General features: G+C 51.4%; 8 protein-coding genes across 8 annotated transcripts; 3 read left to right on the top strand and 5 right to left on the bottom strand.

Annotated features, from left to right (window-relative positions):
* Positions 1 to 841: 841 nt before the first annotated feature.
* N0V96_007495 (uncharacterized protein) lies at positions 842 to 1,901 on the top strand (the record flags this gene model as incomplete). The annotated part of the gene is given in 4 exon segments (XM_065758043.1): positions 842 to 872; positions 884 to 1,298; positions 1,394 to 1,524; positions 1,582 to 1,901. 4 exon segments carry the CDS (start codon positions 842 to 844, stop codon positions 1,899 to 1,901), a joined length of 897 nt encoding a protein of 298 aa, XP_065613185.1.
* A 2,365-nt stretch (positions 1,902 to 4,266) lies between these two features.
* On the bottom strand, positions 4,267 to 5,360 carry N0V96_007494 (uncharacterized protein; the record flags this gene model as incomplete). The annotated part of the gene is made up of 2 exons (XM_053192875.2): positions 4,267 to 5,124; positions 5,181 to 5,360. 2 exons carry the CDS (start codon positions 5,358 to 5,360, stop codon positions 4,267 to 4,269), a joined length of 1,038 nt encoding a protein of 345 aa, XP_053049815.2.
* Positions 5,361 to 10,640: 5,280 nt separating this feature from the next.
* Positions 10,641 to 11,831, bottom strand: N0V96_007493 (uncharacterized protein; the record flags this gene model as incomplete). The annotated part of the gene is made up of 1 exon (XM_065758042.1): positions 10,641 to 11,831. One exon carries the CDS (start codon positions 11,829 to 11,831, stop codon positions 10,641 to 10,643), a length of 1,191 nt encoding a protein of 396 aa, XP_065613184.1.
* A 602-nt stretch (positions 11,832 to 12,433) lies between these two features.
* Positions 12,434 to 13,057, top strand: N0V96_007492 (uncharacterized protein; the record flags this gene model as incomplete). Its single annotated transcript, XM_053192878.2, has 2 exons — positions 12,434 to 12,619; positions 12,749 to 13,057. The coding sequence occupies 2 exons, from the start codon at positions 12,434 to 12,436 to the stop codon at positions 13,055 to 13,057; spliced, it is 495 nt and encodes a 164-aa protein (XP_053049818.2).
* A 254-nt stretch (positions 13,058 to 13,311) lies between these two features.
* Positions 13,312 to 15,279, bottom strand: PUS1 (tRNA pseudouridine synthase 1; the record flags this gene model as incomplete). The annotated part of the gene is made up of 3 exons (XM_053192879.2): positions 13,312 to 13,486; positions 13,540 to 14,961; positions 15,038 to 15,279. 3 exons carry the CDS (start codon positions 15,277 to 15,279, stop codon positions 13,312 to 13,314), a joined length of 1,839 nt encoding a protein of 612 aa, XP_053049819.2.
* Positions 15,280 to 17,489: 2,210 nt separating this feature from the next.
* Positions 17,490 to 19,263, bottom strand: N0V96_007490 (uncharacterized protein; the record flags this gene model as incomplete). Its single annotated transcript, XM_053192880.2, has 3 exons — positions 17,490 to 17,870; positions 17,932 to 18,711; positions 18,796 to 19,263. The coding sequence occupies 3 exons, from the start codon at positions 19,261 to 19,263 to the stop codon at positions 17,490 to 17,492; spliced, it is 1,629 nt and encodes a 542-aa protein (XP_053049820.1).
* A 931-nt stretch (positions 19,264 to 20,194) lies between these two features.
* On the bottom strand, positions 20,195 to 21,238 carry N0V96_007489 (uncharacterized protein; the record flags this gene model as incomplete). The annotated part of the gene is made up of 1 exon (XM_053192881.2): positions 20,195 to 21,238. The coding sequence occupies one exon, from the start codon at positions 21,236 to 21,238 to the stop codon at positions 20,195 to 20,197; it is 1,044 nt and encodes a 347-aa protein (XP_053049821.2).
* Positions 21,239 to 22,477: 1,239 nt separating this feature from the next.
* On the top strand, positions 22,478 to 23,520 carry N0V96_007488 (uncharacterized protein; the record flags this gene model as incomplete). Its single annotated transcript, XM_053192882.1, has 2 exons — positions 22,478 to 22,825; positions 22,885 to 23,520. The coding sequence occupies 2 exons, from the start codon at positions 22,478 to 22,480 to the stop codon at positions 23,518 to 23,520; spliced, it is 984 nt and encodes a 327-aa protein (XP_053049822.1).
* Between the last annotated feature and the right edge of the window lie 1,796 nt (positions 23,521 to 25,316).

The following is a 25,316-nucleotide window of genomic DNA, read 5'->3' as shown; positions in this document are numbered from 1 at the left end:
CATCATTGTGACTTTCCCGAGTATATGTAGCTAACGCGTGCCGACAAAAAAGTTAAGACTGACATTTCAACCCTTGCGACTCCGAGATCCTGGTCTTTCGGCGCCATCTCCCGAGAACGCCTCGAGGCACCGTTGACAGATTGCCTCATCTGGATCCTTCCTGACGAATACCTCGGCCCCACAGCGATGTATCCTCTGCCAAGGGCCAACATCGAGATTGGGCGGCACATCTATTTACATAAAAGGGAAATCGTCGGTATCTGTGGTCTGATTGTAGTATCCCGACATCGGCTTTGGTCCGTTATCAAAGGATCGGGACTCTCATATGGTGAAATCTGAACTTGATAGTGGGCTTACCCATACTTTGCCTAAACACTTGCAGCGCAAACGCATCGACACGAAACTGTTCTCGATTCAGAAAGTTGAAATGAAAGAGGTGTCTGCTGCAGGAGTACCTACATGTTTCACTTTCCATTGAACCTTACGCACATTTAAGATAATAAGCCAAAGACTGGCTAGTCTCGGTGTAGCGACCCCTGAGGGAAAGACCAGTTCCCTCGTTCTCCTTTCAAGATGACAACCTCGATCTCGAAGACAGCTACAGTCCATGTACCTTATGTCCAAGCTACAGAGACAACCGAACAGCTAGATTGGGCAGATCTGGTGGCCTTGGACCTATCGAAATTTGACAAGCCTGGGGGTAAACTCGAGCTTGCGGAAGAATTCAAGAAAGCGATTGAGCAGATAGGTAACGTAACAATAGATGCATCACTGATTTATCATTACAGCCATGAATCGACGCTGATATCCCACTTTTCAGGCTTCTTCTATATCATCAATCATGGTCTCAGCCGGGAAGCCATTGACCAACAGTATGCTCTAGCTTCATCCGTTCTCAGTCTGTCGGACGAAGACAAAGTGCCATACAGAGCGGCACTTGAGGCCGGTGATTTCAATGGTTGGAAGCCCCCAGGCATCAGAGAGCTGATCCCAGGCGTTCGGGACAACTTCGAGATTTACAACATCCCAAAGTTCATCCCAGAGCATGCGTCACGACCGCACCCCGACGTAGTTAAAGAGAACTTGGCGACAATTGAGCGATTCTCTAGATACATCAACGACGAAATCGTCAGGAAACTTCTCGTCATATTTGCACTGGCACTCGGTCTCGAGGACGAGGAATGGTTCGTCAAGAAGCATCGTTATGAGAGATCTAGCGGCGACCATCTCCGGTACATGAAATATTACGCGAGAAGTGAGGAGGAGAACCGGAAGCTGGGTGGTGTTTGGTTGAAGGGGTGAGAATTTCCTGGAGGAGAAATCTTTTCTGGCCGCTTGATGAATATGTGCCCGATGCTGACGAAGAGAAACGAAGACACTCGGATATGGGCAGCCTGACCTTGCTCTTCCGACAACCTGTCGCTGCACTCCAGGTCCTCACAAATGATGGGACCTGGAAGTGGGTGCGCCCGCAGACGGACGCGCTGACAGTCAACATTGCTGATGCGCTGCAGTTTCTCACAAGTAAGTTGACCTGTGTTTGAGTCCCTCTAAGTGCCGCGGTCATTGACACTGCCATAGATGGGTACCTAAAGTCTAGCATCCATAGAGTCGTGGCGCCTCCAAAAGATCAAGCACACATCGATCGTCTGGGTGTTATCTACATGGTTCGGATAGAGGATGATACGGACCTTGTCCCGATCAAGGAATCCCCCGTTCTACAGAAGCTTGGCCTTTCTGATGGGGCGATACTTGGAAGCGACGGTAAGCCCGTGAAGGCGGGAGAGTGGGTGAGGGAGAGGATTATCAAAAACATTGGCGCCACGAGCCAGTCCAATGGCGACAATTCGGTCAACGATCTTGAAGTCATCAAGGGTGTCAAGACAACATACTTTGATTGAGATTAATGATCAAAGCTGTTATCCATTGCTGTATGACTATCCCGACATTATTTCAGACATAGATCAAGGTGATGCAACAATTCGTACAAGAGAATTCTATTCGTGTCACACAGATACGTAGTTGTTCTTGGCAGCGCATGGCGGTGCATCTATGATCCTATGCCGCGGCGCCGATCCCGCTGAGTACTGAATGTCTTAGACCCTGTCACCAAGCCTGGGAGAGCAGGCTTGGGATCGCTCAATAACTTTGAATAAGTTGAACCAGGCTCCATCTGTGACCTATTTTCGGTCGAGAAACTGCGTGAGCCAGGAAATCCTGAATCTTCACAATAAACATCACATCACGCTTGAAGAGTCTGAAGGCGAGAATTTTGTATCGAAACATACAACAGTATTGTCCAGACTTTTAGCAGATCAATTGAAAATTCCTTTCCCAATGTCCGGCATCCCTCTCACGGCAGGCATTGAAGCATCCAACAAACGGCCTCCACACGACGGCCCCGGCCCGGCATTCGAGCCCGGCCCCGCCGATTTCAAGGCAGCAAAAAAGGCCGAGCGTCAAGCCGAAAAAGAGCAGCGACGTGAAGCGGAGGGTCCCTCTCGGACAGAGAGCATTGTCCAGTCAATTAAAGACAAGTTCTCGTCCGATTCGAGTACGCCTAAAAACTCAAGGCTAGAGAGAGATCGGGATGGTGTTCCTATCTCGTGACTGTTTGGTGGACCATGCCGTGGACAAGGAAGTCATCACGGGGAGCAGAATCACGTGCCACCCAATATTTGAGCTATGTTTTTAGCATCGCTTATCTTTACACAAATAAGTTGAATAAAACCGCTCACAACTCCTATCGTTTGTGTATGATAAGCCAGCCTCTAGGGATATTTCCAATCCTGCAGCCTGCAAAGTGCGCCGCGGAAAGCCGCGAGTCCTTCAGCAGGCGAGTCATCTCACCCTCACGTGGCCCTATCGTTCGCTTGACAGATTGAGAATGACGCAGTTGTCTGAGAGTGCGGCTGAACATCATGGGCTGAATGCCCAGGCTGTGTGCACTGCGCCCCGGTTCCCGGCTATGCCAGTAGCGCTACGTCATTCGTCAAAGACGCCGATCCGGCCCCACTCCGGCTAGCTCGTCCCCGCCCCCTGCCTCCATGAATCTCCAAGTGCCCCCACAATGCGGAACAGCCCCGTGAATCCACTCCCTCCGGTCAGATGATCGAGCACATCGTACATCGTCTTACCCCTTTGCGTAACTCCTCATGGCAAAAGAAAGTCGCTCATTGCAAGGCTGATTTAGGTGACAGCTTTCAGAACCCTGCGATTCGCTTATTCGGAGTTTTATGAGCTCATCCTGGTCAATCCATGATCCTTCGCGCCGCTAGAAGCCTTCTGGAAGGCAGATTTCCCGGTGATCGTGGCTTCCACCGAAGCTTGTTCTTTCGCCCCTAGCAGGCACACAGGTAGGATAGGCAGGAAACTTGGGCTCACTTGCTTCACTATGACTCGGCCCCCCCCGACTACTCTACTTAAGCCCTCAATTCCTTCCATCTACTTTGTGGTTACATCTGTATCATCACCAATATCAATCTCATCAAACACATCGTTCCATACACCTCCAAGGGAAAAAAAACTTAACACCTCATACTAAACCCTCAAATACAGAAGACCTCTCCAAAAAGGACTGGACAAGGTCAACCTACCACAAACAAATTCTACACACCTCTCTGTACCTGGGTCCTTGACGCTCAAGATGTGTATCCCATTCCGCTCAAAGAAGCACACGTATAGCGGCTCCGAGTATGCACCAAGACCAGCCATGGGCGGGACACCAAACTACGGCGCCACGCCGGGCTACGTTAATCATTCCAGCGGTGGCTATCGCAAAAGTCGCGTGCACGGAAATCACAGTGGTTATAACGCCGGCTACACGGGAGTGAGTGCCGGTGGCTTCGGCTGGGGCGGTGATGGCGGCGGTGGAGGACACCACGGAGGAGGTGGTCACCATGGGGGAGGAGGTGGCTGCGATGGGGGGTGGCGGAGGTGGCGGAGGTGGAGGCGGTGGTGATGGCGGCGGCGGTGGAGGTGGTGGATGCTAAGCTTGGGGTACGGGTTGTGGATGGGATGCCTTTTGTTGATACCTTTATGACTTGCGATACCTGTGCTTCGTTAGTAGACAATTATTATGAATGATGCTTATAGACTTCAGACGAACTCATGTACTTATGAATGATTCATTTATGAAACACCTACTTTAGGTAGGCCCCCAAGACCGGAGGACTTGCTTACCCGACTCCAGCTGTGTATACTTACAAATCATATGAACTTGCTAACCTAAAGAATCCCATTCACCTAGATTACTACTTGGTCCATTTAGCACATACTAAAACTAAGACCGTGTTTCTTCATCACCATGTTCAACCCTCGAGGCCCATACGCTGTGGGATCGTCATCTTGCCACAACAGTTCAACGGCCTTGGCCGCTTCCCGGACACCACCCGGCGATCGTGGATTCGAGTTCAGACCCAGTCGAAAAGCGTGGACATGCTCTGGCTTCTTGCAGCAGGATGCCAAAATCGACCCCGGCCATAGCATCATCCTCCGCAGCGGTGACTTGCTAGCATAAACGGCCCAACATAGAGGCAGTATCTTGTCTATCCGACGCTCGACCTCAGCAAGAAGCTCCGCGTTCTTGTACATGTCTTCGTGGAAGGCGGAATGAAGGATGAGAATTAGAGCTGTGCGATAGATGGCGACGGCTGATGATTGTTGGTAGCGAGGACATGCGTCTTCGCCTTCGAGAACGTCGGATGAGGGGTCAAATGAGTCTAACTTCTCCAAGAGTGACTGGTAACTTTCGAACAAATCGTCAGACGTGGAGCCGCACAGTTCTTCTTTCCTGCGTTTTTCGACAAGATTCGAAATGGCTGGCATCATAGCGAAGAGTCCGTGTCCGAAACCAATCATGAATCCTCGCGACTTGTACTGGCTCAGAAATTTCAGGGAGCCAAGGAAAGGGTCCAGTGTCACGGGGTTCTCCTCCTGCAAGCCTCGTGGCGTGACCGATAACTTCAGAGCGAACATGGCGTATATCTCCAAGAGAAAGCCACGAATATGCTCAGTCTTCTTTGACGCCGATGGCTCGTAGATTTCTGCTGCCAAGTCCATCACATAGTGACGGCTAGCTCGAATATGATGATAGACAGCCCCTGAATTATCACCCTGGACTCCCTGCGCAAGATTAGTCGGATACATCATGCTGACAAAGAATTATACAAGGGACTTACTTCGAAAATGCATAGCATGATAAGAATCATCAGAGTGTATAGCTTCTTGTCCTCGTCCCTTTCGCCAAATGGACATACCGTATCGCTAGAGAGCGCCTTTCGTAGTCCTTCCAGCAACCGGGCATAATGCCTTCGGGTCATGACTTCCAACTGCGGCCGATCAGGCTCTAAAACAGCCATGTGTGCTCCTCCGATAGCGAGGACGCAGTCCATCACAAGGCTATCGGAAGCTGCTAAAGGTAACACATAGTTGATAAACGGGTTACCGTCTGCACTAGGACCACGAGCTAGTAGCTCCGCGGTCATGTCGAGGTATTGATCATATAGCGGCCTTGAACTGCTGCTTAAGTTTGAAAGAGTCCCAAATGTGAGAGATGCGCGCAAAGACGATGAGTTCTCAAGTGCTTCCGGGATAGATGCCGTCGTTAGAACGGCTGCTCTAGGTCTACTAGGTAGCGTCGTATGCTGTTGGGATGATCGATTGCTTTCCGAAGTTTCATTTGCCGATGATGTTGGGTTTGGAAGGATGTCTCTGGTGCTGTTAATGGCGGTATTTTCTGCAGAGACAGGCCATATGCACTCCCGCCTGGTACGGGCACAGGATGTGCAACAAGGTCTGCGTTCGTCACACTTCTTCCGCCTAGCGCGGCATGTCAAGCAGCCATTCTTTGACCTAGGAATGTTGCGGCGATACTTGGTTGGGTAGCGTGCACCCTCTTGAGGCAAGTTTTGTTGATCTTGTGCAGTTGGCATACTCGCGCTTGGGGAAGCAGGTGGTTTGATATCGCTGGCGTTGTCAGCAGGAACGGCTAGCTTGAGCGCGCTTAGATATGAATGAGGTCGATGGGAAATGTTGACTATTTTCTGAGTACATCAAGTAGATTGAAGGCAACCACAAGAGGTTCTGTAACTTTTAACGCCGTCGGGTGCCTCTCGCTTGATCAGCGCTGTGCTGACGCGCCTGTCAGCTGACCATCGAAGGATTCGCGATCTGGAACACAGCCCCCGCCCCGCTATGCTGACCATGGAGCCAAGTTTGCTGTGAAGCATGCCTGCCCATCAATTCTTCTTGATCAAGAATAATGACTTGAATTCAATAAACCAGGGGGAATTCTAATTTATATGCTCCCAAGTCTTCATACCTAAGGCGTGGCGACATTTCACCGTGAAACATTGAGTTATATCTTAGCTGGAGACAACATCTTCTCACCTTTTGTATATTGAAAGGCCTATGTCACGCCTCATGTTATGGTCTGGATTATGCTGAGAAACCTTGATCATCTTTCTCTCAGCTCATGATTGTCCCATTCTCTTTTTCTCCCAGGGTGAGATCCCTGCTGCTCCTTCCATTTGTAATTCCTGTGAAGTCCTGCCTGTATTGACAGAGACCCACTGTGCCTTCCGTTCTGCAAGTGACTTGCTCGAACCTTCCTACCCAGAATCTAAGGGCGTTGCTTCCTTCCTCCAGTGAACTCGGCATCAATGCGCACGTCATGTGACCGAGGTATGGGAACGTACGAGGAAGGAACTGATCAACCTTTTTAACTAATGGAAAGTACTACAGAGAGTATTGTTACTGCCTCACGAAGCGGCCCCTCCAAGACATCTGCGTCACCGGGAACTTCTTCTCCCTTTCTTCTCACAGACAGTGAATGTATTCCAACGGCCCCCTGATGAATCTCACCATTCACGTCAGCAGGCACATCTCATTCACCAAGAACCTCAACTCAGAACGTCACCTCAATAAAGCCTCAAAGGCCTTACTTCCCTGTAAGCATGTCCTCTCTTCCATCTCCAACTTGAGGAAAGTCTTAATAACACAAATTCCTAAGGCACCTTAGGACACAAAATATTTCTGCTTGCATTCCATCACAATCAACACCTACTCAATGGCGGGCGAGAACGAACAAGAACCTGCTCCGCAGGATGCTCGACCTGCCCCTTCCGCTGACGCTCCGGCAGAGCAGCAATCCGACATAACTCAAGAGCAAATGCATCTGCGTGGAGGCTGCATCGACCACGATGGCTTTTGCTGTGGTGTATGGTAAGCATTCCAGAATCATTGCTCTTTCATGGAAAATGAATCTGACAGCATATCAGGCCTGCCGATGGATGCTACCCTGGAGCGCTGTGTGCCTTTTGCACTGTTATGTGAAGCAGGCGACTCCTCGATACAAAGACACTGAGATCTCCAGACATCTCTAAAGACATCAGGGCAGTCAGAATGGAGGTGAATGGCGAGCAGAGGAATGATGGAGGGATCGCAAACAGTCTAAACCCAAATATCACACCAAAGAGAAACCTGAACTTAGGTATGCAGCTACAGTTCCGCATCTGAAATTACACGTGTGATCATTGACTTTATTTTCGACCAATATTTGATGCAAGATTGTTAATACTTCACTGATACTGTTCTTGATCACCCATAAACACCCATTCACTTGGTGTTGGGTCCCGATGGCTCGCTGGGCCTCCAGATTGTTCGCTGCTGAGCGTTTCCGTTGGTAGCTTGTCGGGAAGGCGATTGAATGGCGGTAAAAGGTACATGCCTGCATGTGAAAACCATCAGCCATGCTAACGTCCAACCTTTGTTTTTGTTTCGAGTTGGTACTTACCGATGTCCATCTCATCTGACATGAAAGCCTCGACTAAGAACATTTGCTCATCAGGCATGATTTGTTCTCCCACAAAGCCCTCAAGAAATCCATCTTCCGAATGATTCATAGACTCGGATGTCGTTTGGCTAGGCCGATCAGCCATGAGGGTAGCATCAAACCTCGGACCTCCAGCTCGCGCAAGAACGATACTGACGGCTTGCGCAGCCTTCTTCGCTTCAACCGAGCCCTCTGCTTTTCTCATCCATATGCTGCGAGCAGTTCTCAAAGCGGCCACGATCTCGTCCTCTCGGCCCAGGGTTTGTCTTCCGTGGACTAGGGAGCAGAGAACCATGGTCGCCGTCAAGAAGTGGTGGTTCATGATGGAGCCTACCCGCCAGTGCATCATGAAAAGCTGGCCGCCGGGGCATGTTTCTTCGTCCAGGATTTGTTGGATATGCGGCATTCCTAGAGCTGCATCAAGACAGGCTGTCCTCGAATAGGAGTATGTGTTTTCATGCTCTGTAGAAGACTTTGTGAAGAGAAATCGACGATGTAGCATGATTTTCCCCTTACAAAACATGTGACGAAGGAACAGTCGGGCCATAATCAGTTGGGGAGGGTCAGTGACGCTGGACGCCATCGGTTTCATGCGGAGTGGTGGAGGAATGCTGATGTATGCCTGTTCAAGAGTCCCGTCGACTCGCATGATGTCCGCGTAACTGCATGGGCTCAGGGATGCCGTCAGGTCAGAGATCGTCCCTAGAGCGATCAGAAGTCTTCTTCGAGCAATGATCCCCATCGCTGTTGTATGCTCCGTCTCTGGCCTTGGCGGCGGTAGACCCGTAATTCCTTCGCTGAGGTCTTCGTCATTGAGATTTCGAGGCTCAGCTGTGTCGAACTCGCCGTCCCGTACCATGCGGGGCATTCCCATCTGACCTGAGATCAAGATATCGCCGAGCAAGACTGTCGCCCATACCCGGCGCCTCATCTCTGCCTTTAGCGGGGTAATTTCCGGGAAGTTTTTGGGATCTCTGTGGTATCCCATGCGTTTGGCTAGGTTGACTTCGAGACCTAGCAAGAACCAAATATCCTTCTGCGCGTCATCATGTATGCGGAATTCAACGTAGATGTAATTCATAAAAGTCTCTAGCGCATAGTCACCACCTTGAGTGTACTCTCCCATCAGCAGACATTGTACTAATTTCTCTCGGTACAGTTCTATTTGCAGCTGTTGGTGGCCATCTTCAGATACGTCAGTGGAAGGGTCTGATGCGATGACAGCTAAGCAAATCATGCTGAAAAGAAGACCGATCCACATTGGGGAAGTGTCGTCAGGATTGCGCCAGAACTCTTCGTACTGTGACCGATGCCGATGTCAGTGACTTGATCTGGCTAAGTGTAGAGACGTTGATGCGCGCTTACCTCTTTGAGAAACGTTGGACCATGGACAGACGCTGCTGGGCATTAGTAAGGATTACTCTCAATTTCAAGCAATCGGCCAAGATCAGGCGCGAAAAGACTAACATGAAGAGACAAGGTCTAGACGGTTGAAATACCGGGATATATAACGGTCTACTGCCGTTTTTGGCGGCAGGGCGGACAGGATTTCTGACCTCGAACTTGTAGGTCGGCATCCGTACAAAAGCAAGGGGCGCTGCCACCTTCGACATAGGGTGAAAGAGCTTGGGTCGTCGAAGCAGTAATCCCCCGTTGGACTTTCTGCCAGCTTGGACAGTTCCTCTCGGTCGAAGTGGTCTTTCAAATCGGCAATACTCTCCATGATCGCTGACCAGTGCTCACTGCCGACATACTGGTGTTCCAAAGCGCTTGACCGCATACTCCCCGTCTCTGAGCGATCATCAATTGGCGTAGGTAAGTCCGTAGGCGTACGGATCTGACTCATTCGGTTTTCTGATGATCCCAACATTGTGACCAACTGCTCGAGGTGGACTAGACGATCTTGGAGAGTCGTGTTTGTGGCGCCACCTGATGTGGCCTTTGGAGGTGGGATCGTGCCGTTGGTCTCTTGATAGACACACTGCTGGCCCCGCAAAGAGCAGGTCCGGCAGGGGCGTTGACGGTCACATCGAGTTCTTCGATGGGTAGTTTATTAGAAGCTGTGGCCAAACTCGATGGGGAGAGAGGATTCTGACCTACTTACGGCGGCGACAACTGTCGCAGGAAAGTTGAGGTTTATCTCGGCGTCGACTGGCGCTGGGTGGTTGAGGTTGAGATGTGACACCCGCTGGTGCAGCCGAAGGACGAGGTCTCGCAGCTAACGCAGGATATGCCATATTTACTCTCTTAAAAGACTGCGAACGATTGGTGTCGAAAGTTTGTAACAGAACTACGAAATTCGCAGATTTCAACAAATGAGTTCAACCTTCAGGAGTAGTGGTGAAGTCATGGGTTGTTTCGTTCGTCTTCGCAGCTTTATGAATCTGGGATATGTATATGTAAGCGCTAATCTCGACCCGGCTCTGGACTTAAGGTCCGACCGTCCGACCCTCCGCCTGGCTCTCCGCTTTCCCCTGAAGATATGTTCGACCCTCATTTCAGCACTCTTACACCTTGAGTTCAGTTGAAGTCTCAATCCACAGCCACACAGTGCAATCATTCAAAAAGATTTTGTAAATATCCTGGTGTTCTGACGAGTTGATTGTTCAGACCACACCGACATTCATGCAACCACATGGGGCACTAGAACCAAACTGCCAAGTCTATGTTAATTCCATATCGCCTCTGGGCCACTCGTCGAGATAGAAAGCATTTTCATTTCAACCAATATCATATATATGTACATTCTCAATTCATTCTCTCGTCACGTACCCGCATGAGCTCGCCAGCGTGATCCGAAGCAGTCCTAGGAATCCCAAATGTCCTGATCATCATCGACTGGGAATTTGACAAAGGAATGCATTTTCACCCATCCCTCTTCAGCAAGAGTGGAAAACGTAAGACCTTCCTTTTCCAGCCACAGCATCTGCGCTGTGCCGTCCGAGGTAGATATCTCAGTGATCTTAGCCTGGGAGGAAGAATGGACAGCCATTAGACACCGGATCAGCTTTGACCAGATCGGACGACCTGGAATGTTGAAAAGTTGATGACCAGCAAGTTGCCGGTACATATCGTACCAACTCCAGTTGAAGTTCCGCAAGCCCAGATGCAAGTCTTTCCGGGCGACCTCAAAGGCGAAGGGAACGAAGCCTACTTGATCCCAGTTGAGTATGGCCACAAGCTTATACTCCTCACCGCGCTCGGTAGAAACTTTCTCAATAAGTAGATTATAGGGCTCCAAGTCGTTGTGGCACAAGACTGAGCTTTGAGTCAGCAGATCCAAGTCTGTTTCAGCGAATCCAAAGTGCTCCGCTTCGGGAGCATGCACGCTCACGATCAAAGTCCCATCGGTCTTTCCGTTTACCGCGCAATCGGCGTTTCTAGGGCAGAGGTTACGGCGCAAGAGGGAAGCAAAGTCGATGTGATATCCGTAAGGCGGACCACCGACGAGAATGGGGAGCTCGGTGTTCTTTGTCTCAAATGGGGTGTTACGGAAACATTGCCATTGCTCCAGGGTCAGCTTCTGCAAAGAGAGGCTACGCAACTTTGACACTGCCTCGAATAGGTCTCCGATGATCTGTCCTCGATTCTCGTCGTCCATTCTATCCCACACTGTTTCCAGCGGACAGGCATCCGGGTACCATTGAGAGAGGACATAAGAGACATTCGTACCGTCTATCATCCTGCTGTATCCGCAACCCCACACCTTCGGAACCAGCGAAGGAAGGACAGTTCGGGCAAGCTTCGTGAGTGCAGCTGTGACCATGGGAGATTCATTCTTTTCGTACTTTTGCATCCGCACAAATAACTGATGGGGAATTCCGGATGGAGGTTGATTTCCTTTGAAGTTCAACAGGAAGGCGCAAAAGGTCTTATTATTCTGAAGGACCTGGACCTGGAGCTTGGTATCGTCAGTGTCCTCGCCGAGCTCAGGAATGCCCCCGAGAACATAGGCATCAGGTAAAAGGCCACTTGGGTTGATTTGATAGGTAGTCATGTTGTGATGTTGGAGCGTTGAGGCTGAGCGTTGCGTACTTGAGCAGTATTGCTATTCTGTTGGATGTAGGCAGGGAATGAAGGAGTTGATGAAAAGGGAATCTTGCCTGAGAATTCTAGTATTTTATAAAAGTTTCTCGTAAATCAAACACAAAATTGTCTTTGAAATAGTGGGAGAGGTTGTGAGCTTGACTCAGCTCAACTTCCTTTGCTAATTCATTCGACAAAGAGTGCTGTCAGAAGCCAAAGCTCGCTGCTTAAAACGACTCCTGAGACCTGGGATTAGATTAATCTGATCACCAGTCGTTAGAATCTTTAACAAGTAGATGGTATGTTTTGCGGATTCCTTTGTGCCAGCGTACATGCTGTTTGTTTGCTCCTTGTCACGCAATGAGAGTGCTCTTTTGCAGCTCACCGATGATTTCGGTGTAGAGCCTCGGTAAGGCTGCCCCAGGGGTCACAGTACACCGAGGAAACCCCACCGCCCCCACTACCTATGAAGTTCAAGATTCAGCAGGAGCTCTGACCTCTCACCTCACCTCCAACGCCGCCATCCTCACAAAGTCCCTCTTACACATATCGACACCTCACAATCCCGCCACCATGGACACCTCACGAGACTCTTCAAATTTGCTCGACACGCACAATCGGCTTATCGCCGACGTACTCTCCCGCTTCCGCATGCTCACAATGCTCGCGACGATCCAAGCCGAAGGAGAGCGTAAGAACGTTGAGCCGCAGACGGTCGCTGTGACGGGCATGTCGATGCAAATGGAGTTTGAAGGACTGGTAAGCCGAATAACACACTCTCACCCATACTGCGAATTGTCGGATAGCCAGATACCGCCCGCTTCTCAATTGGGCCCGTCGATGCCTTACTTGATAAGTAACAACGCGCAACTAACCATAAGATCACAGCACACATCAATCAAAGACCTACTCGCCCTCAGCCGCCGCCTCAAAGAGCTCTGGCTGTTCGGCAAGCTGGGCCAGGGAGAAGGTGACGCGCGCATCCAGGCAGACAAGCTCCAGGCCGACGTGGTCCGGTGTGCGGAGCTCCTCAACGCCATCCAGGAGACGCGGTTCGCTGGCCTCGCAGCCGCGGCGGAGGGCAAGTGGGTGCCGATGGGTCGTGGGGACGGTGTCTCTGGGGAGGCTGGTGCTGCTGTGGCTGCTCCGCCACCAGCTGCTCCGACGGCGCCGAATGGGGCTGGCGGTGCTGCCTAGGCACAGGATCGTGGGTTGGTTTGAAGAGTTGGGTGCAGAAGGGCGAAAACTACGATTTGCTTGCTTTGGCGTTTGGGCTTGGGGTTCTTGAGATGAGGACATCTCTGAGCACGCAACGCTGATACCCGTATACAGAGAATGGGAAGGGAATTTTATGCTTTTCTGATTCTATCGTATCATTTTATGAGCAGTCGCCGCTGCGCTATAACCTCCACCTTCAACGACCAGCGACTCTGTCGCCTGGCATGGCTGACTTAACCGTCACCGTTGACAGGGTTCTCATCTTCGTCACCAAGCGCTGACTCGAGGGTCTTACTTCCCTTCTCTTCCTTTCCGGTCCGGACCCCTCCAGCCTCGATGCCGCCGGCAGTGAGCCACAGGAAGTAGTCAGACTTGAAGTTGTCTACCTGCTGGAAGAAGATGTGGAAGCTGAATGCATAGTCAGTAAATGTGTTGCATAGAAAGGATGGGGTATCACATACGTGTTCTCCTGCTCTTCAACCTCAAAGATGCGCTGGTAGATCTGCTTATCCTTGAAAGCCTGCAACTTCTCGTCGTACTTTGTGAAATCGATTGTCTCCTTGCCAAAGTTATCCGCCGCCCGCTTGTTGTAGGCGTCGAACACGGGTCGCTCCAAAAGAAGACCCAGGCCAGGAGCCTTAGGAATGGCGATCCTCGTGGGGCCGTAACTCTCCTTAATGCGCTCCAGAGTGGTGGCGCAACGGACGACGAGGGAAGCCATGCCGACCATCTTGCGAATCTGGTGCATCATAAAGCTCTGGCCGTGGACCTTGGTGGAGACCCACTCAGTATCGCGGATCTGGATCGGCTGCATATTGACCTTGAAAGACTTGATGTGGCGCTTGGCTGACGGATCCTTGAAGCTCTTCTGGACGGTGTAGTTGTGGAAGTTGATTGTGCCGCAATACATGTTCAGGGCCTCCTGGAGTTGAGCGAGGCGCTCGGGTGTAACGCGGTAACGTCTCTTGGCTGCGATGTAGGCGGCCTTGATATCGCGAAGGGCAAAGTCGAGGGGGGTGAGGTCGCGGTTCCTAGGCTTGACACTTCCCTCGGGGACCTCTGCGGGAGTCTTGTTCTCTTCGGTAGGAGCGGGTTCGGCCGGGGTCTCTTCGGTCTTCGCCTCGGTGATAGGCTTGGCCTCGTCTGCCTGTGCGGTCGCATCCTCGTCGGCGTGGATTCTCTCCATCACTTTGGCCTTAGTCTCGGGATCGAGCTTGTCGAGGATCGGCTTGATGTCCTCCTCGTCAACCTTTCTCCAGTATCCTTCAACATCGGCAAGCTTCTTCTGGAACTCCTCGTAGTAACCCTTCTCCTTCGCAGCCTCAACCAGCTGTTTCCACAGCCAGCTATCGGGATGAGGGGGCAGTAGACAATATGTCGGCATGAGGTACTCGTACCATCTCGAGTCGCACGTCTGGTAGCAACTGAAAGAGTTGTTGGTACGCTGGATACCCCAAACACGGATCTGATCGGGCAGGGCAGCGTTAATCTTCTCGACGATATCCTCGTCTTCGATAATGAGCTTCAAGCTGATGACGTTGCCAGCAGCGTGGACGCCCTTGTCGGTTCTCGCGCATCGGACGAGACTCGACTTCTTGTGGTCGTCGGCATTGGCTTTTGAGATAGCACCTGCGGCAACAAAGGCCTTGAACAGGTCTCCCTCGATTGTCTTCTCTTCATTGTTGATCTGCATTCCCTTGTAGCCCGTGCCCGAGTATCCGACCATGACGGCGACCTTTCGCTTCGGCTTGCGTCCCTCGGCGGCGATCTCTTCGGCAGTGAAAGGGTTCTCGGTGGCCTCGGGGTTGCCGTCCTTGTCTACCTTTCTGCGCTTGAACTCTTGGTACTCGGCATTGCGTCCGCGCTTGTCGGTGGCCTCACGGCTATTCCCTGGTTAGACATCGTTGGCGCGAGTTGCAAACATAAACCAAAAGGTCAATTGACAAGGACAGAGCTTACCTCCACGCTGACCGGCCGACGTCGTGTTTCCGCTTCGGTCCGCGCGACTTGCCGCCTCGCCTGTTGTCGTCGCGCCTGTCGCCGCGTCGGCCCTCCTGTGATTTTTCCACTGCAGTACCGGGCTGGGCTGAGCCATCTGCGCGGGACTCTGATGAAATTGACGGCTTGTCGCTGGTCGGAAGGTCGGCAGGCTGCCTCGCGGGAGCACCGCCGGCCTGTTGAGGAGCATCATCGGTCGCCATGTTCGAATTGAGGTGGCGGACGTTCTCATCGTCCGTACAATGCAGGTGGAGTTTTTTCGCCCGCCTACTGCAGAAGCTCTTGTCAAGAAATTTTCCTGCGAGCTGCAAGGCTGCGGGACGCGGCGCGGAGAGGCGGGGCCATTCGGCTGAACACCGGTCGGCGGGGTCTCATTGAGGCGCTAGTCTTGAATGGTCCTAGACCCATCTGGCTGTGCATCTTATTCTCATCTCACTCTCATGGGCCACTCACTCCTCACTCAATCCCATCAAATGACTTACTTCTCACAAAGAGCAGAGAATCAAACTTGGCATGCTCGCGATACAGCTCAGAATTACCCCTGAGGCTTGCATCTCATAAATACTCGGTCTCGGGAGGTCACGGTTCCCACTTTCACAAAAACCCGATACGAGTTGCGCCGTCTGCGGTCAAGCTTGGATGGATGTGAAGCATAAAGCTGACTAGCGGCCTGTTCAATGTGGATAACATGTCGGACACAGATGAATGCGATTGGTCTGAGTCTCGAACCTCATGAACTAATACGCCAATACGATGCCACACCCGATCTCAAGCTCTCTTAACCTCGCCTCTTATGCCTCCAGTGCCCATCTTGCCCACACATACTCTCTGCTTTCCGATCTCATGCTCGGAAACACAGACTTCTAAACTTTGTTTTCTTTCTTTTACCTCCGTTAGAACATTTCCTCGCTCCCGGATCCCATAGTCGCAGGGCATCGCAACCCGATCATTCGCTTTGTTCAAATCCGAACCCATCTTATATCCACAATGCCAAAGCACAGAAAGTCCCGCCTCGGATGCAAAGAGTGCAAAGAACGAAAGGTCAAATGCGATGAGTCGAGACCAATTTGCATTAGATGCAAAACTGCGGGAAGACATTGCTCTTACCGAGAGCTGGTCAGCACTTTGCCAACGCCACCAGCCAATACACCGGCCCACCTATCCACGCCTCAAGCTCCGAGCCCCCATTCCTCGGTTTCCTCCAGGCGTCAATTGCAACCGCCATCAGTAGTAGCAGATTCGAACGGCGAGTCTACGTCATTGAACCTATCAGAGTTGTCAGATGACTTCTTTTCGGAACGCTTCAGCTTGTTCCACTTCGATCTACTCCTCTTCTTTAGAGGGACTCTCACGGACGTCCTCGTCGCCCTGCAATCAGAAATGGGCCCACTGATGCGCCTGACGTACGCTGAAGCGTTGAAGGCGCCATATTTGATGGACCAAGTCCTAGCCTTCACCGCCGCCTACAGGAGCACAGTCGCCAGCGATGAAGAAACAAAGGCGTTGTATCTCACTCAAGCAACCGGCCTCCAGACGAGAGCCATTGGTCATCTAGATATCGGCGGGTTGCAAGTCACCGAAGACAACGTCATGGCGCTCTTCTGTTTCAGCCTCCTACTTGGTCAGCAGACCTTATTCGAAGCCTTCGCCGCAGCAACCTCAATACCCACCGTGCTTGACAGGCTTGTTCAGTGCCTGACACTTCACCATGGAATCCGTAGTATTGTCGCGGGAGCCATGGGCAAATTTCATGGTTTCATGGAGAAGATTCTTTCACACAACCCGGCATATTCTATGGAAAACGGCACACAAGTCCTTCACGGTAATGAGTGTGACAGCCTGCTCCAACGGCTGAACGAGAATGAGATGAATGAACAAACCAGGGGTGTTTATATAGATGTTGTCAAGATTCTGCAGTATCTTTTTGATTCTGTACGCTCGGAGGAAAGTCGCAGGCTCGTCGTCATTCAGGAATGGCCCGTTCGGGTGTCGCAGGAGTACATCAGACTCCTCCAACAACGACGTCCAGAAGCTCTGGTCCTATTGTCTTACTATGCCGTACTATTACATTGGGCAAAAGACTATTGGGCTGTGGGCGGCTCTGGAGAGTTCCTTATTCGGGCAACTTCAGATCATCTTGGGACGTATTGGAAAGAATGGCTTGAATGGCCGAACGCAATGTTGAAGGAAGACGAAATGATGGAAATGGCATGAAATTTAACGTAAGCGAAGCTGAGTGAATGAACGGCCGAGAGATTTAAAATTGTAGACTATGCATGTATTATATTTAATGTACATAAAAGAAGCGAAAAGTATGTTCAATAGCGCGATACGTTTCCAGAGGCAAAAGACCGCAATGATTGAGGAACAAGGAAAGTTCTTCAGAACTCATGTCACCCTTGGAACGGCACGATCAGAGCCCGTGAAACTTTGGCGCAGCCCTCTTGGTGGTGTTGGTCTTCACGGGGCTTTCGGAACAAGACCAGCACTCCGCCTTAGAAGCATCCCCACAGCCATCGTTGAAGACCGACTTCTTGGGGTACGGGCACAGGATACGGTTGTGCGTCGCATTGCCGACAGAAATCTGGATGGGAGACTGGTCGGGTGCGGTGCCGTTCTCAACCCAGTTGCGCAGCTGCTCAAAGAGGCCAGTCGGGGTGCCACTCACACCGCCGAAGCAGTGGCCCAGGCCGGGAGCCTCGAAGTAGCGGTAGAAGTCCTGGATATCAGGGATGACCTCGTTCACTGCCTTGTAGTAGTCTTCGGTGCCACCGGGCGGGATGATGTTGTCAGCCTGCAGACAGAAGGTTAGCTTGCTAATTGCTTGGTACAGAGTTCGGGTGATGCATGCGTACCAAACCGTGGAAAGTCACCATCTTGCCCCCGGCTGCCTTGAACTGTCTCAGATCAGGGTCGGCGGTCTCGACAATCGACTCATATTGCTGGCGACCAGAGTACACCAGCGCATCATACTCCTCGCGGCTCATGTTTGTCAAGTCAAAGGTCTCATTTTTGGCGATGAAGAGCTTGAACCAGGCTGTACCGAGGTTAGACGGTTCATCTGTACAGCCCCTCTCATTGCAGCTCGTCATCACAATGCCCGGCTGGCTGAAGGACGTCGGCTTGTTGCCCGTAAAGTCGGCTCCGGGAAAGATACCGTGGTACGGCCGCTGGCCATCCGCGGTGACATGGCCGTGCCACGTAGCATTCACTACCGTCGCAGCAGCCTCTGAGATGATTTGCTGGGTTCCGTTCTTCTGGGCGCATGTGATCGATTGGCCGACGAGGGAGAAGGGATCAAAAGACTTGAAGCAGGCTTCGATGTCGGAGATGACTCCGTCTGTGACTCCATCTAGAGGATCGCACTCGGAGGTTGCTGTGTTAACGATGGCGTCGAACTCGCAAGGGTAAGGGAACGCGCCAAGCTCATTCATCACTTGGTGGGGCCAGTAGACGAAGCTCACCAGCTTGTTCCAGTTGATTGCCGGGGCGCCCGCTACGATGCCGTCGTAGATGTCGGGGTAGCGTTGGGCAAGCATGAGCCCTTGTCGTCCACCCTGGGAACAGCCGGCCCAGTAGGAGTATTGGGGGTCCTGGCTGTAGTAGCTCTTAATCAAAGACTTGCCGATAATAGCCTGGGAGTTTTGCAATTAGTGAATGGTTTCAGAGCACTCATAAGCTCTATAGAGTCTCAAGTTGGAATTGCGACTGATAATTACCTCGTCCTTGAGGGAAACGGATGCCAAATTCTGCAGGTTGTACAAATTGACGTTGCCAGGGCTGTTCAACGCCCACGGACTAGGCTCATTCGCAGATCCGAGGCCTGCATCCGTTGTGATGGTCGCAAAGCCGTCCGCAATGGCTCCGTTCATCGCATTGTAGCTCAAGAAGAAGCGGCCGGCGACCCAGCCTCCTCCGCCCACAGCCATGAACCTCTCGTTCCAGTTCTGCGGAAGCCATGCCTCGGTGACGAGGTTGTCATTCTGGCCCGGGTGCGTGTATGTGATGGTCACATTACAAAAAGTCGCGTTCTTCAGTTCGACGGATGGAGAAGTGTATCGGAATGCCGAAGGAACGGAGGCGCTGTAGTTGGTGACGAGGTTCGCCTCAAGAGACAGGATCTCAGCTCCGTAGAGGACTGGGCTGAAGGTGCTCGGGACACAATTCTGAGCGAGTGAGAGAGACATCGCGATGGGAATTTGAGCTTGTAAAGCTCGTGGTGACCAAGCGAATCGCGATTTGAGTTGAGACGTGATGTGATTGCTGAGTGTATCGAACATGGTTTCTGTTATGGGTATTGGCGACAGAAGATGGTTTTTATAAGTCTTTTATGATAGTGAAATTCTGAACACCCAAGGCCTCATCGCCTCTGAGAAAATGATGATCTCCAGAATCGAGGCTCAGCAACTCGCCAAGGTCGCAACGTAAGCCTCGGACAACTAGCCTTCAATTCTAGCTCATGGCTATCGGTTTTGGGACTTTGGAAAGACCTCGGACAGAACGCCTTGTGATTGGATGCTGACATTCCGCGGACGGCCTGAGTCACTCGCCGCACCCCGGACCCGAACACCGACCGACACACGCCGGGCTTAGATGGGACTATGCGCGGATGCCCTCGGATTTTACAGTGGGTCGTAGTGGCTGGATAGGTGTGACGGGAACCCCATATTCGGCTTATTTCGAATACTTCTAGAAGGCATCTATGCCTTGCATTCACATGCGTGATGCCGGTAATTGAAGTACCAGGCATCTCCATTCGTGAAAGGAGAGTTTTCAAATCCGATGCAGGCACCCGAGGTACTAGTGGATGAGCATGGCCCCGAATAAGGGTTATTGAGGGTGAGTCCTGACAAAGAAGAAAGGAGACGAGCAGCGTCAGAAGTCACAGGCAAGAAGAACTTGAGTAAACACGACCGAGTTGTATTTCAAGATCCAAGGGGTAAATTTGAGCTAAGTAGAGCTATTCTGGACTGCAAAGTAAGCCAATAATGCCGAGAAATTATGCCGAGAAATTGATGCTCAAGTCACTCACATCTTGAAATCTACGAAGCAGAGATGTTACCCCGCGACTGAAGTATCTCTTAGGGGCTAGACATTACTTGGAGACGTATTTATCAATCAATCCGAACTGCCGCTACCCTTGCAGTTCGCAACTTGAACAACAATCTTGCCCTTGGCATGTCCATCCCGTAGTCTCCTATAAGCGTCGGGCACTTGGTCGAACCCAAACGTTGAATCAATCACCGCCTTGGCCTCTCCCTGGTCCATCAACTCGCCAATTCGTCGGAAGAAGTCCGCGCTGTTCTGCATACGCACGAAGTAAAATTGCTGTCCGCCCAAAATCCTTGGGCAAATCATTTTGCTCAACATCGAGAACGATCCTGAAAGTGTGAGACTTTCTCCGACGCCCACCATCACAAAAGTTCCACCAGGCTTCAGCATGTTGCTGCTGTTGTCATACAGGTCTGGGTTGTTGCCCACGTTGTCGATGATGAGATCAAAGACCTCCCCCCTGTCCCTCAACTTCGTTAAGACGTTTTCTTTGTTGTAGTCAATGACTTCATCCGCGCCAAGCTGTCGGCACATCTTGACGTTCGTGGCGGAGCACGTCGTGACAACCTCAACGCCCAAGGCCTTTGCCATTTGAATAGCCCACGTGCCTGTGCCGCCGCTCCCTCCGTTGATCAACACCTTGCCGCCAGGTTGCAGTGTATCCGGTATCAGAGACTGCCAGGCTGTTGTCGCTGCCGTGCCAACCGCCGCGCCTTGATCAGGGTCTATGCCATCCGGGAGGGGTGCGCAGTGTGTTCCTGAGATGACGATGTACTCTGCCAACGTACCTTTCTGGCCGACGCCTGCGTATCCACCAAACACAAGCTGTCCGATTTGGAAGCTGGAATTTGAGGAATGTATGGCCACAACACGGCCGCAGAAGTCCATGGCAGGCGTGGCGGGGCGTGCGACCATGAGACGCCCAATAAGAGTTGATTCGGGGACTTTATAGTCTGCTGGGTTGAGCGATGCGCTGATGACTTCGACAAGGAGCTCATCTTTGAGCAAGGTTGAAGAGCTTGGCATAGGCGCTGATTTGTTGAGAACAAGCGAATCCTCGAGCTTGCCGTCGATGGCAGAATATTGCCAAGCTTTCATGGTGTCACCCATGATCAGTTGCGTCGGTCTCTGCCGTCGATTTGAGAAAGATATGTTGCTGGGTTGGCTGCCCAAGTAGAGTTTGAATTAATTGATTTCAAAAGCTTAAACATCACCGAATATTTATATGTCCATCACACTGTAGTGAGATTGACCATGGACCTTTGTCAATTGCTCAACTTCGCGCATTTCTGGGCTCAAATTAGCGTTGCGGAGCGGAGTTTTTCCCAGTGACAGACGCTGAATCAGGTAAAAGTGACCCGGCATTTTTTATTCGTCCGAATCAAGCTTATATTCCCGACATGTTTCCGAATATGCTGGGATAGTTTAATTCGACGGTGAAAATCACAAAGATGCGAATATCTTTTGCTACATTACTGGAATTGAACAGAGCGTCGATTGCGTACCTGACACTTGCTTCGTCCTCTTTGTGTTCCTGGACTTGTGCTGGCGGAGCGACCTGAACACTGTGAAGACACACAGCTGACACGCGCGCGCCACCTCAGGTCGCTGAGAACTAGACATAGTGAGCAACGAACAAAGTGTCTTTTGTAAACGGCTAAAAACGAAGAGCTTCCTCTAACGATTGTAATTTAAGTCACGTTCAATATATCAGGAATATTGTTGAGGTGAACGTAGCAGTTGCTCCAGCATCGCCCGGCCTGCGTAGCAAGCCGACAACGCGGGACTACATAGAGGCGGTAGGAGCGTGGTTAAGCGCAGCGTCCATCAAACGGGGAGCTGTTGCTTCGTGGAAGTATGCCGTATTCCCGAGTTCGTCCCTTCATTTGAGATCCGAAGCGCGCGCGAGCGGGGAACAATAAGGTTTATTCTTCATCCTTCGCGGTCTAATCCCGGGGGGTTGAGGTCTTCTCCGGGTGAGTAGGCCCTACAGATGCGTGACGAGGTGCCCTGAAAAGGAATCCTTCTCCAATTTGAGAGGGTGTTCTAGGGGAGTTACGTCGGTGCCTAGTGATCCTTGGGGAAACGTGCTTACGCCTGGCGACGATCACCCCGTGTTCTCGTAATTTCTGCCGGCACATGGTGAGACCTAGAAGGCTTTAGTGAAAACTAGGCCCGGGTAGTGCTGATCCTACTACGGCGGTTATGATCCGCGATTGCGTATATATTCCATAAAGGTTCTTACAACAGAACGTGGATTATTCTAACCCGGATATCCTCTGTCGACGAAAGAAAGCTTCTTCTTCTGCCCTTTTTAATATCACTCCATATCGTAGGACAGACTTCACCATGGTTTCTTCACGCTTTCTGATGCTGGCGCTCAGCGCGTCGGCATCTGTCGTGGCAGCTGCGACGACACCAGCAAGGAGTGTCATCGCATCTGCCCAATGCACCAAGGCCCTACCAAAGGGGCGTGCACCTGGGAACGAATACACGATTCCTTACACTGATAAAGAAGGCCGATCTCGAGACTATCTCCTGTTCTTGCCACCGAAGTATTCTACAACATCCAACAACCCGATCATATTCTCCTACCATGGTGGAACTAGAACACCAGAGTCTCAGCGAGATCTTGACCGTCTGGAAACGCCATACTTCAATACTGATCACATCGTTGTTTATCTACGCGGATACGAGGTAAGCAACATTTGTCAGAGAAGCTCACCCATGAGGCTGACACGAGATTCTTCATGTAGGAACGATGGGAAGGCACTCCCAATATCACCAAGAGAAACGACATTGAGTACACCAGCAACGTCTTGGACGACCTCGAGAAAACGTACTGCATCGATACGAACCGCATTTTCATGACTGGTAAATCCAACGGGGGCGGCTTTGTCAACTATGCTGCCTGCCACAACGAACTTTCAACGCGTTTCGCTGCTTTTGCGCCCGTCTCCGGCTCTTATTACATCGAGGGTGCAGAGGGCTGCAATCCCAAGACTGTCGATATCCCGTGCAATCCAGGACGGTCCAACATCCCCCTCATTGAGTTCCATGGCGGAATAGATGGGACTATTCCTTACGAAGGCAACCCTAGCCGCCGCGGCGCTTGCCTGCCTGACGTCTTCCACTGGGTGACCGAATGGGCTCTTCGTGATGGCCTCAACGAGAAGGCAAGCGAGAAGAATATCACCTCTCGTGCACAGATGTATCGCTGGGGATCAGGTGATAAGAAGGGTCTTGTTACTCACGTGTACGAGCATGATGTGGATCACAGCTGGCCGTACACTGGAGTGAATGCGGATAATAAGGAGCACGGAGATGGCCCGGCATCCTACAATGCGTCTTCGTATATCATGGACTTCTTCAGCAAACATACGCTGGCTTGAGACTAAAAGCGCCTGAACCACCATCAGCTAGAGCATACCTTAGAAATGAATCTTAATAAAGATAATATCACATCTCGAATAGCCGCTACCTCAAAATGTGCCAACCATATTTCATCCTCTCTACCCTCCTCCATCGCCACCGCCACCTCCACCGTCACCACCGCATCCTCCGTCCCCGCCGCCACCGCCTCCATCTCCTCCACCGCAATCTCCGCTATCAAAAGATACATAAACCCCATCAAAGACAAAATACTCACCCTTCGTCCGCCTCTTTCTCTTCCTGATAGGGTTGGTGCCACCAAGTACAAACTTTGCCTTTATCTTGGCAGGATGGCCAGGTGGAACGGCAGCTGCATCGGGAACATAGCCCTCTCCTCCTGGCCCATCCATGACGAGATCTTTGGGACAGTCTGTGCCATACTTCTTCGTCCACTCAATCCTTGTATCTTTCAAAAACAAGCCCGCTGCAGCGGCCGAAGTGACATGTTCATAGTCGATGAGCCTCCTGGCAACACTAAAGCTCCACACCCAGTAGGAACCTGGGTAAAGCCGATGTGTATGCCATAGAAGGTCGATGGCTAGGGTCGGTGGTACAATGCAGCGGCTTCTCAACAGGTGAGTACCTGACTTGGACCGAAAGATTGTGTCCATGTCGTATTCTACCGGGCGTGAGGTGAAGGTTCCTTCGGCAGGCCTTCCAAGCAACTTGATGAATCGTTCGTAATCGCCAGTTGAGTGGCCGAGACTCGTGGCAAAGGAAGCATCGCTGTCTCTTGCCTGAATGACCGTCTTCCAAAACGCGATCTGGCTGTTCAAGGTCTCTCGCAGGTCGTCGAGAGTAGGCCAGGGTGCCAACTGACACATTTCCCCGTCCCGGCTGTGTAGGTTGTTCTTGAGACAGACGTCTCGCCTCCTCCCGATCCTCACATCCTTCCACTCGGACAATGTCCATTCTTTCTTCCCCATGATTGTACACCAGGCGATTTGACCCTCATCACGACCAAAGTCGTGCATCATGATCGCCGGGTCAGCTTTGATATACATACACGGCTGCTTGTTCGAGAAGGGTGAAAGCAGCTTCGACTTTCGCTCGGGTTGCCATGGCGGGTACCGCCACAGTTGGAAAGGCAGCTTAGGACTGTCATTCCTCTTGTTATAGAGCTCCCACTTTCTCTGCGCCTTTTTGTCGGACCATGTGCCAGAGTTATAGAGGTCTAGTAGGCGCTTGACTGGGAAGTGATGATGGTTCAGGCCGTAGTTGCGATACTTGCCATCCCAAAGATACCGGTGAAACTTGCCTGGTGACAAGAGATGGCAATACCAGACGATAGCAACATCCCTACCGAGTAACCAGAGTTAGCATATAGACTTTGATTCCAAAATGGAAACTCACCAAGGGGGTGGATAGTCATGTGGCGCAACGCCAAAGATGCGCAGGTAGCGGATGTAATTCACATAGCGCCACTCCGAATATGCTAGAGCTTCATCGTGGATACCACCAGCATCATCATGTTTGAAGTGCGGGATGAGTTTCAGGAAAATTTCAATGAGCCGAATATGGTTCTACGCAGTCATCAAGATCAGACCATCCCTTGAAAACCCAAGGTCACTTACTGCTGAGGCGAGTTGAAGCGAGCTCTTGACTCTCTCCTTTGGCCAAGGGTCTTCAAATATGGGCGGCATATTGCAGCTTTGTGTGATGATATGGTTTACCTGGCTTCATCGGACGCCGGTGATGAGATATGGATGATGGTCGGGCATTTATCTTTCGTCAAGAGCTGAAATGCAAGGGTCAC

This window comes from Colletotrichum fioriniae (genome assembly GCF_027942845.1).
Source record: "Colletotrichum fioriniae strain IMI 355084 chromosome Unknown scaffold_9, whole genome shotgun sequence".
In the NCBI taxonomy this organism is placed as follows: domain Eukaryota; kingdom Fungi; phylum Ascomycota; class Sordariomycetes; order Glomerellales; family Glomerellaceae; genus Colletotrichum; species Colletotrichum fioriniae.
This window is presented reverse-complemented; position numbering and strand designations above follow the sequence as displayed.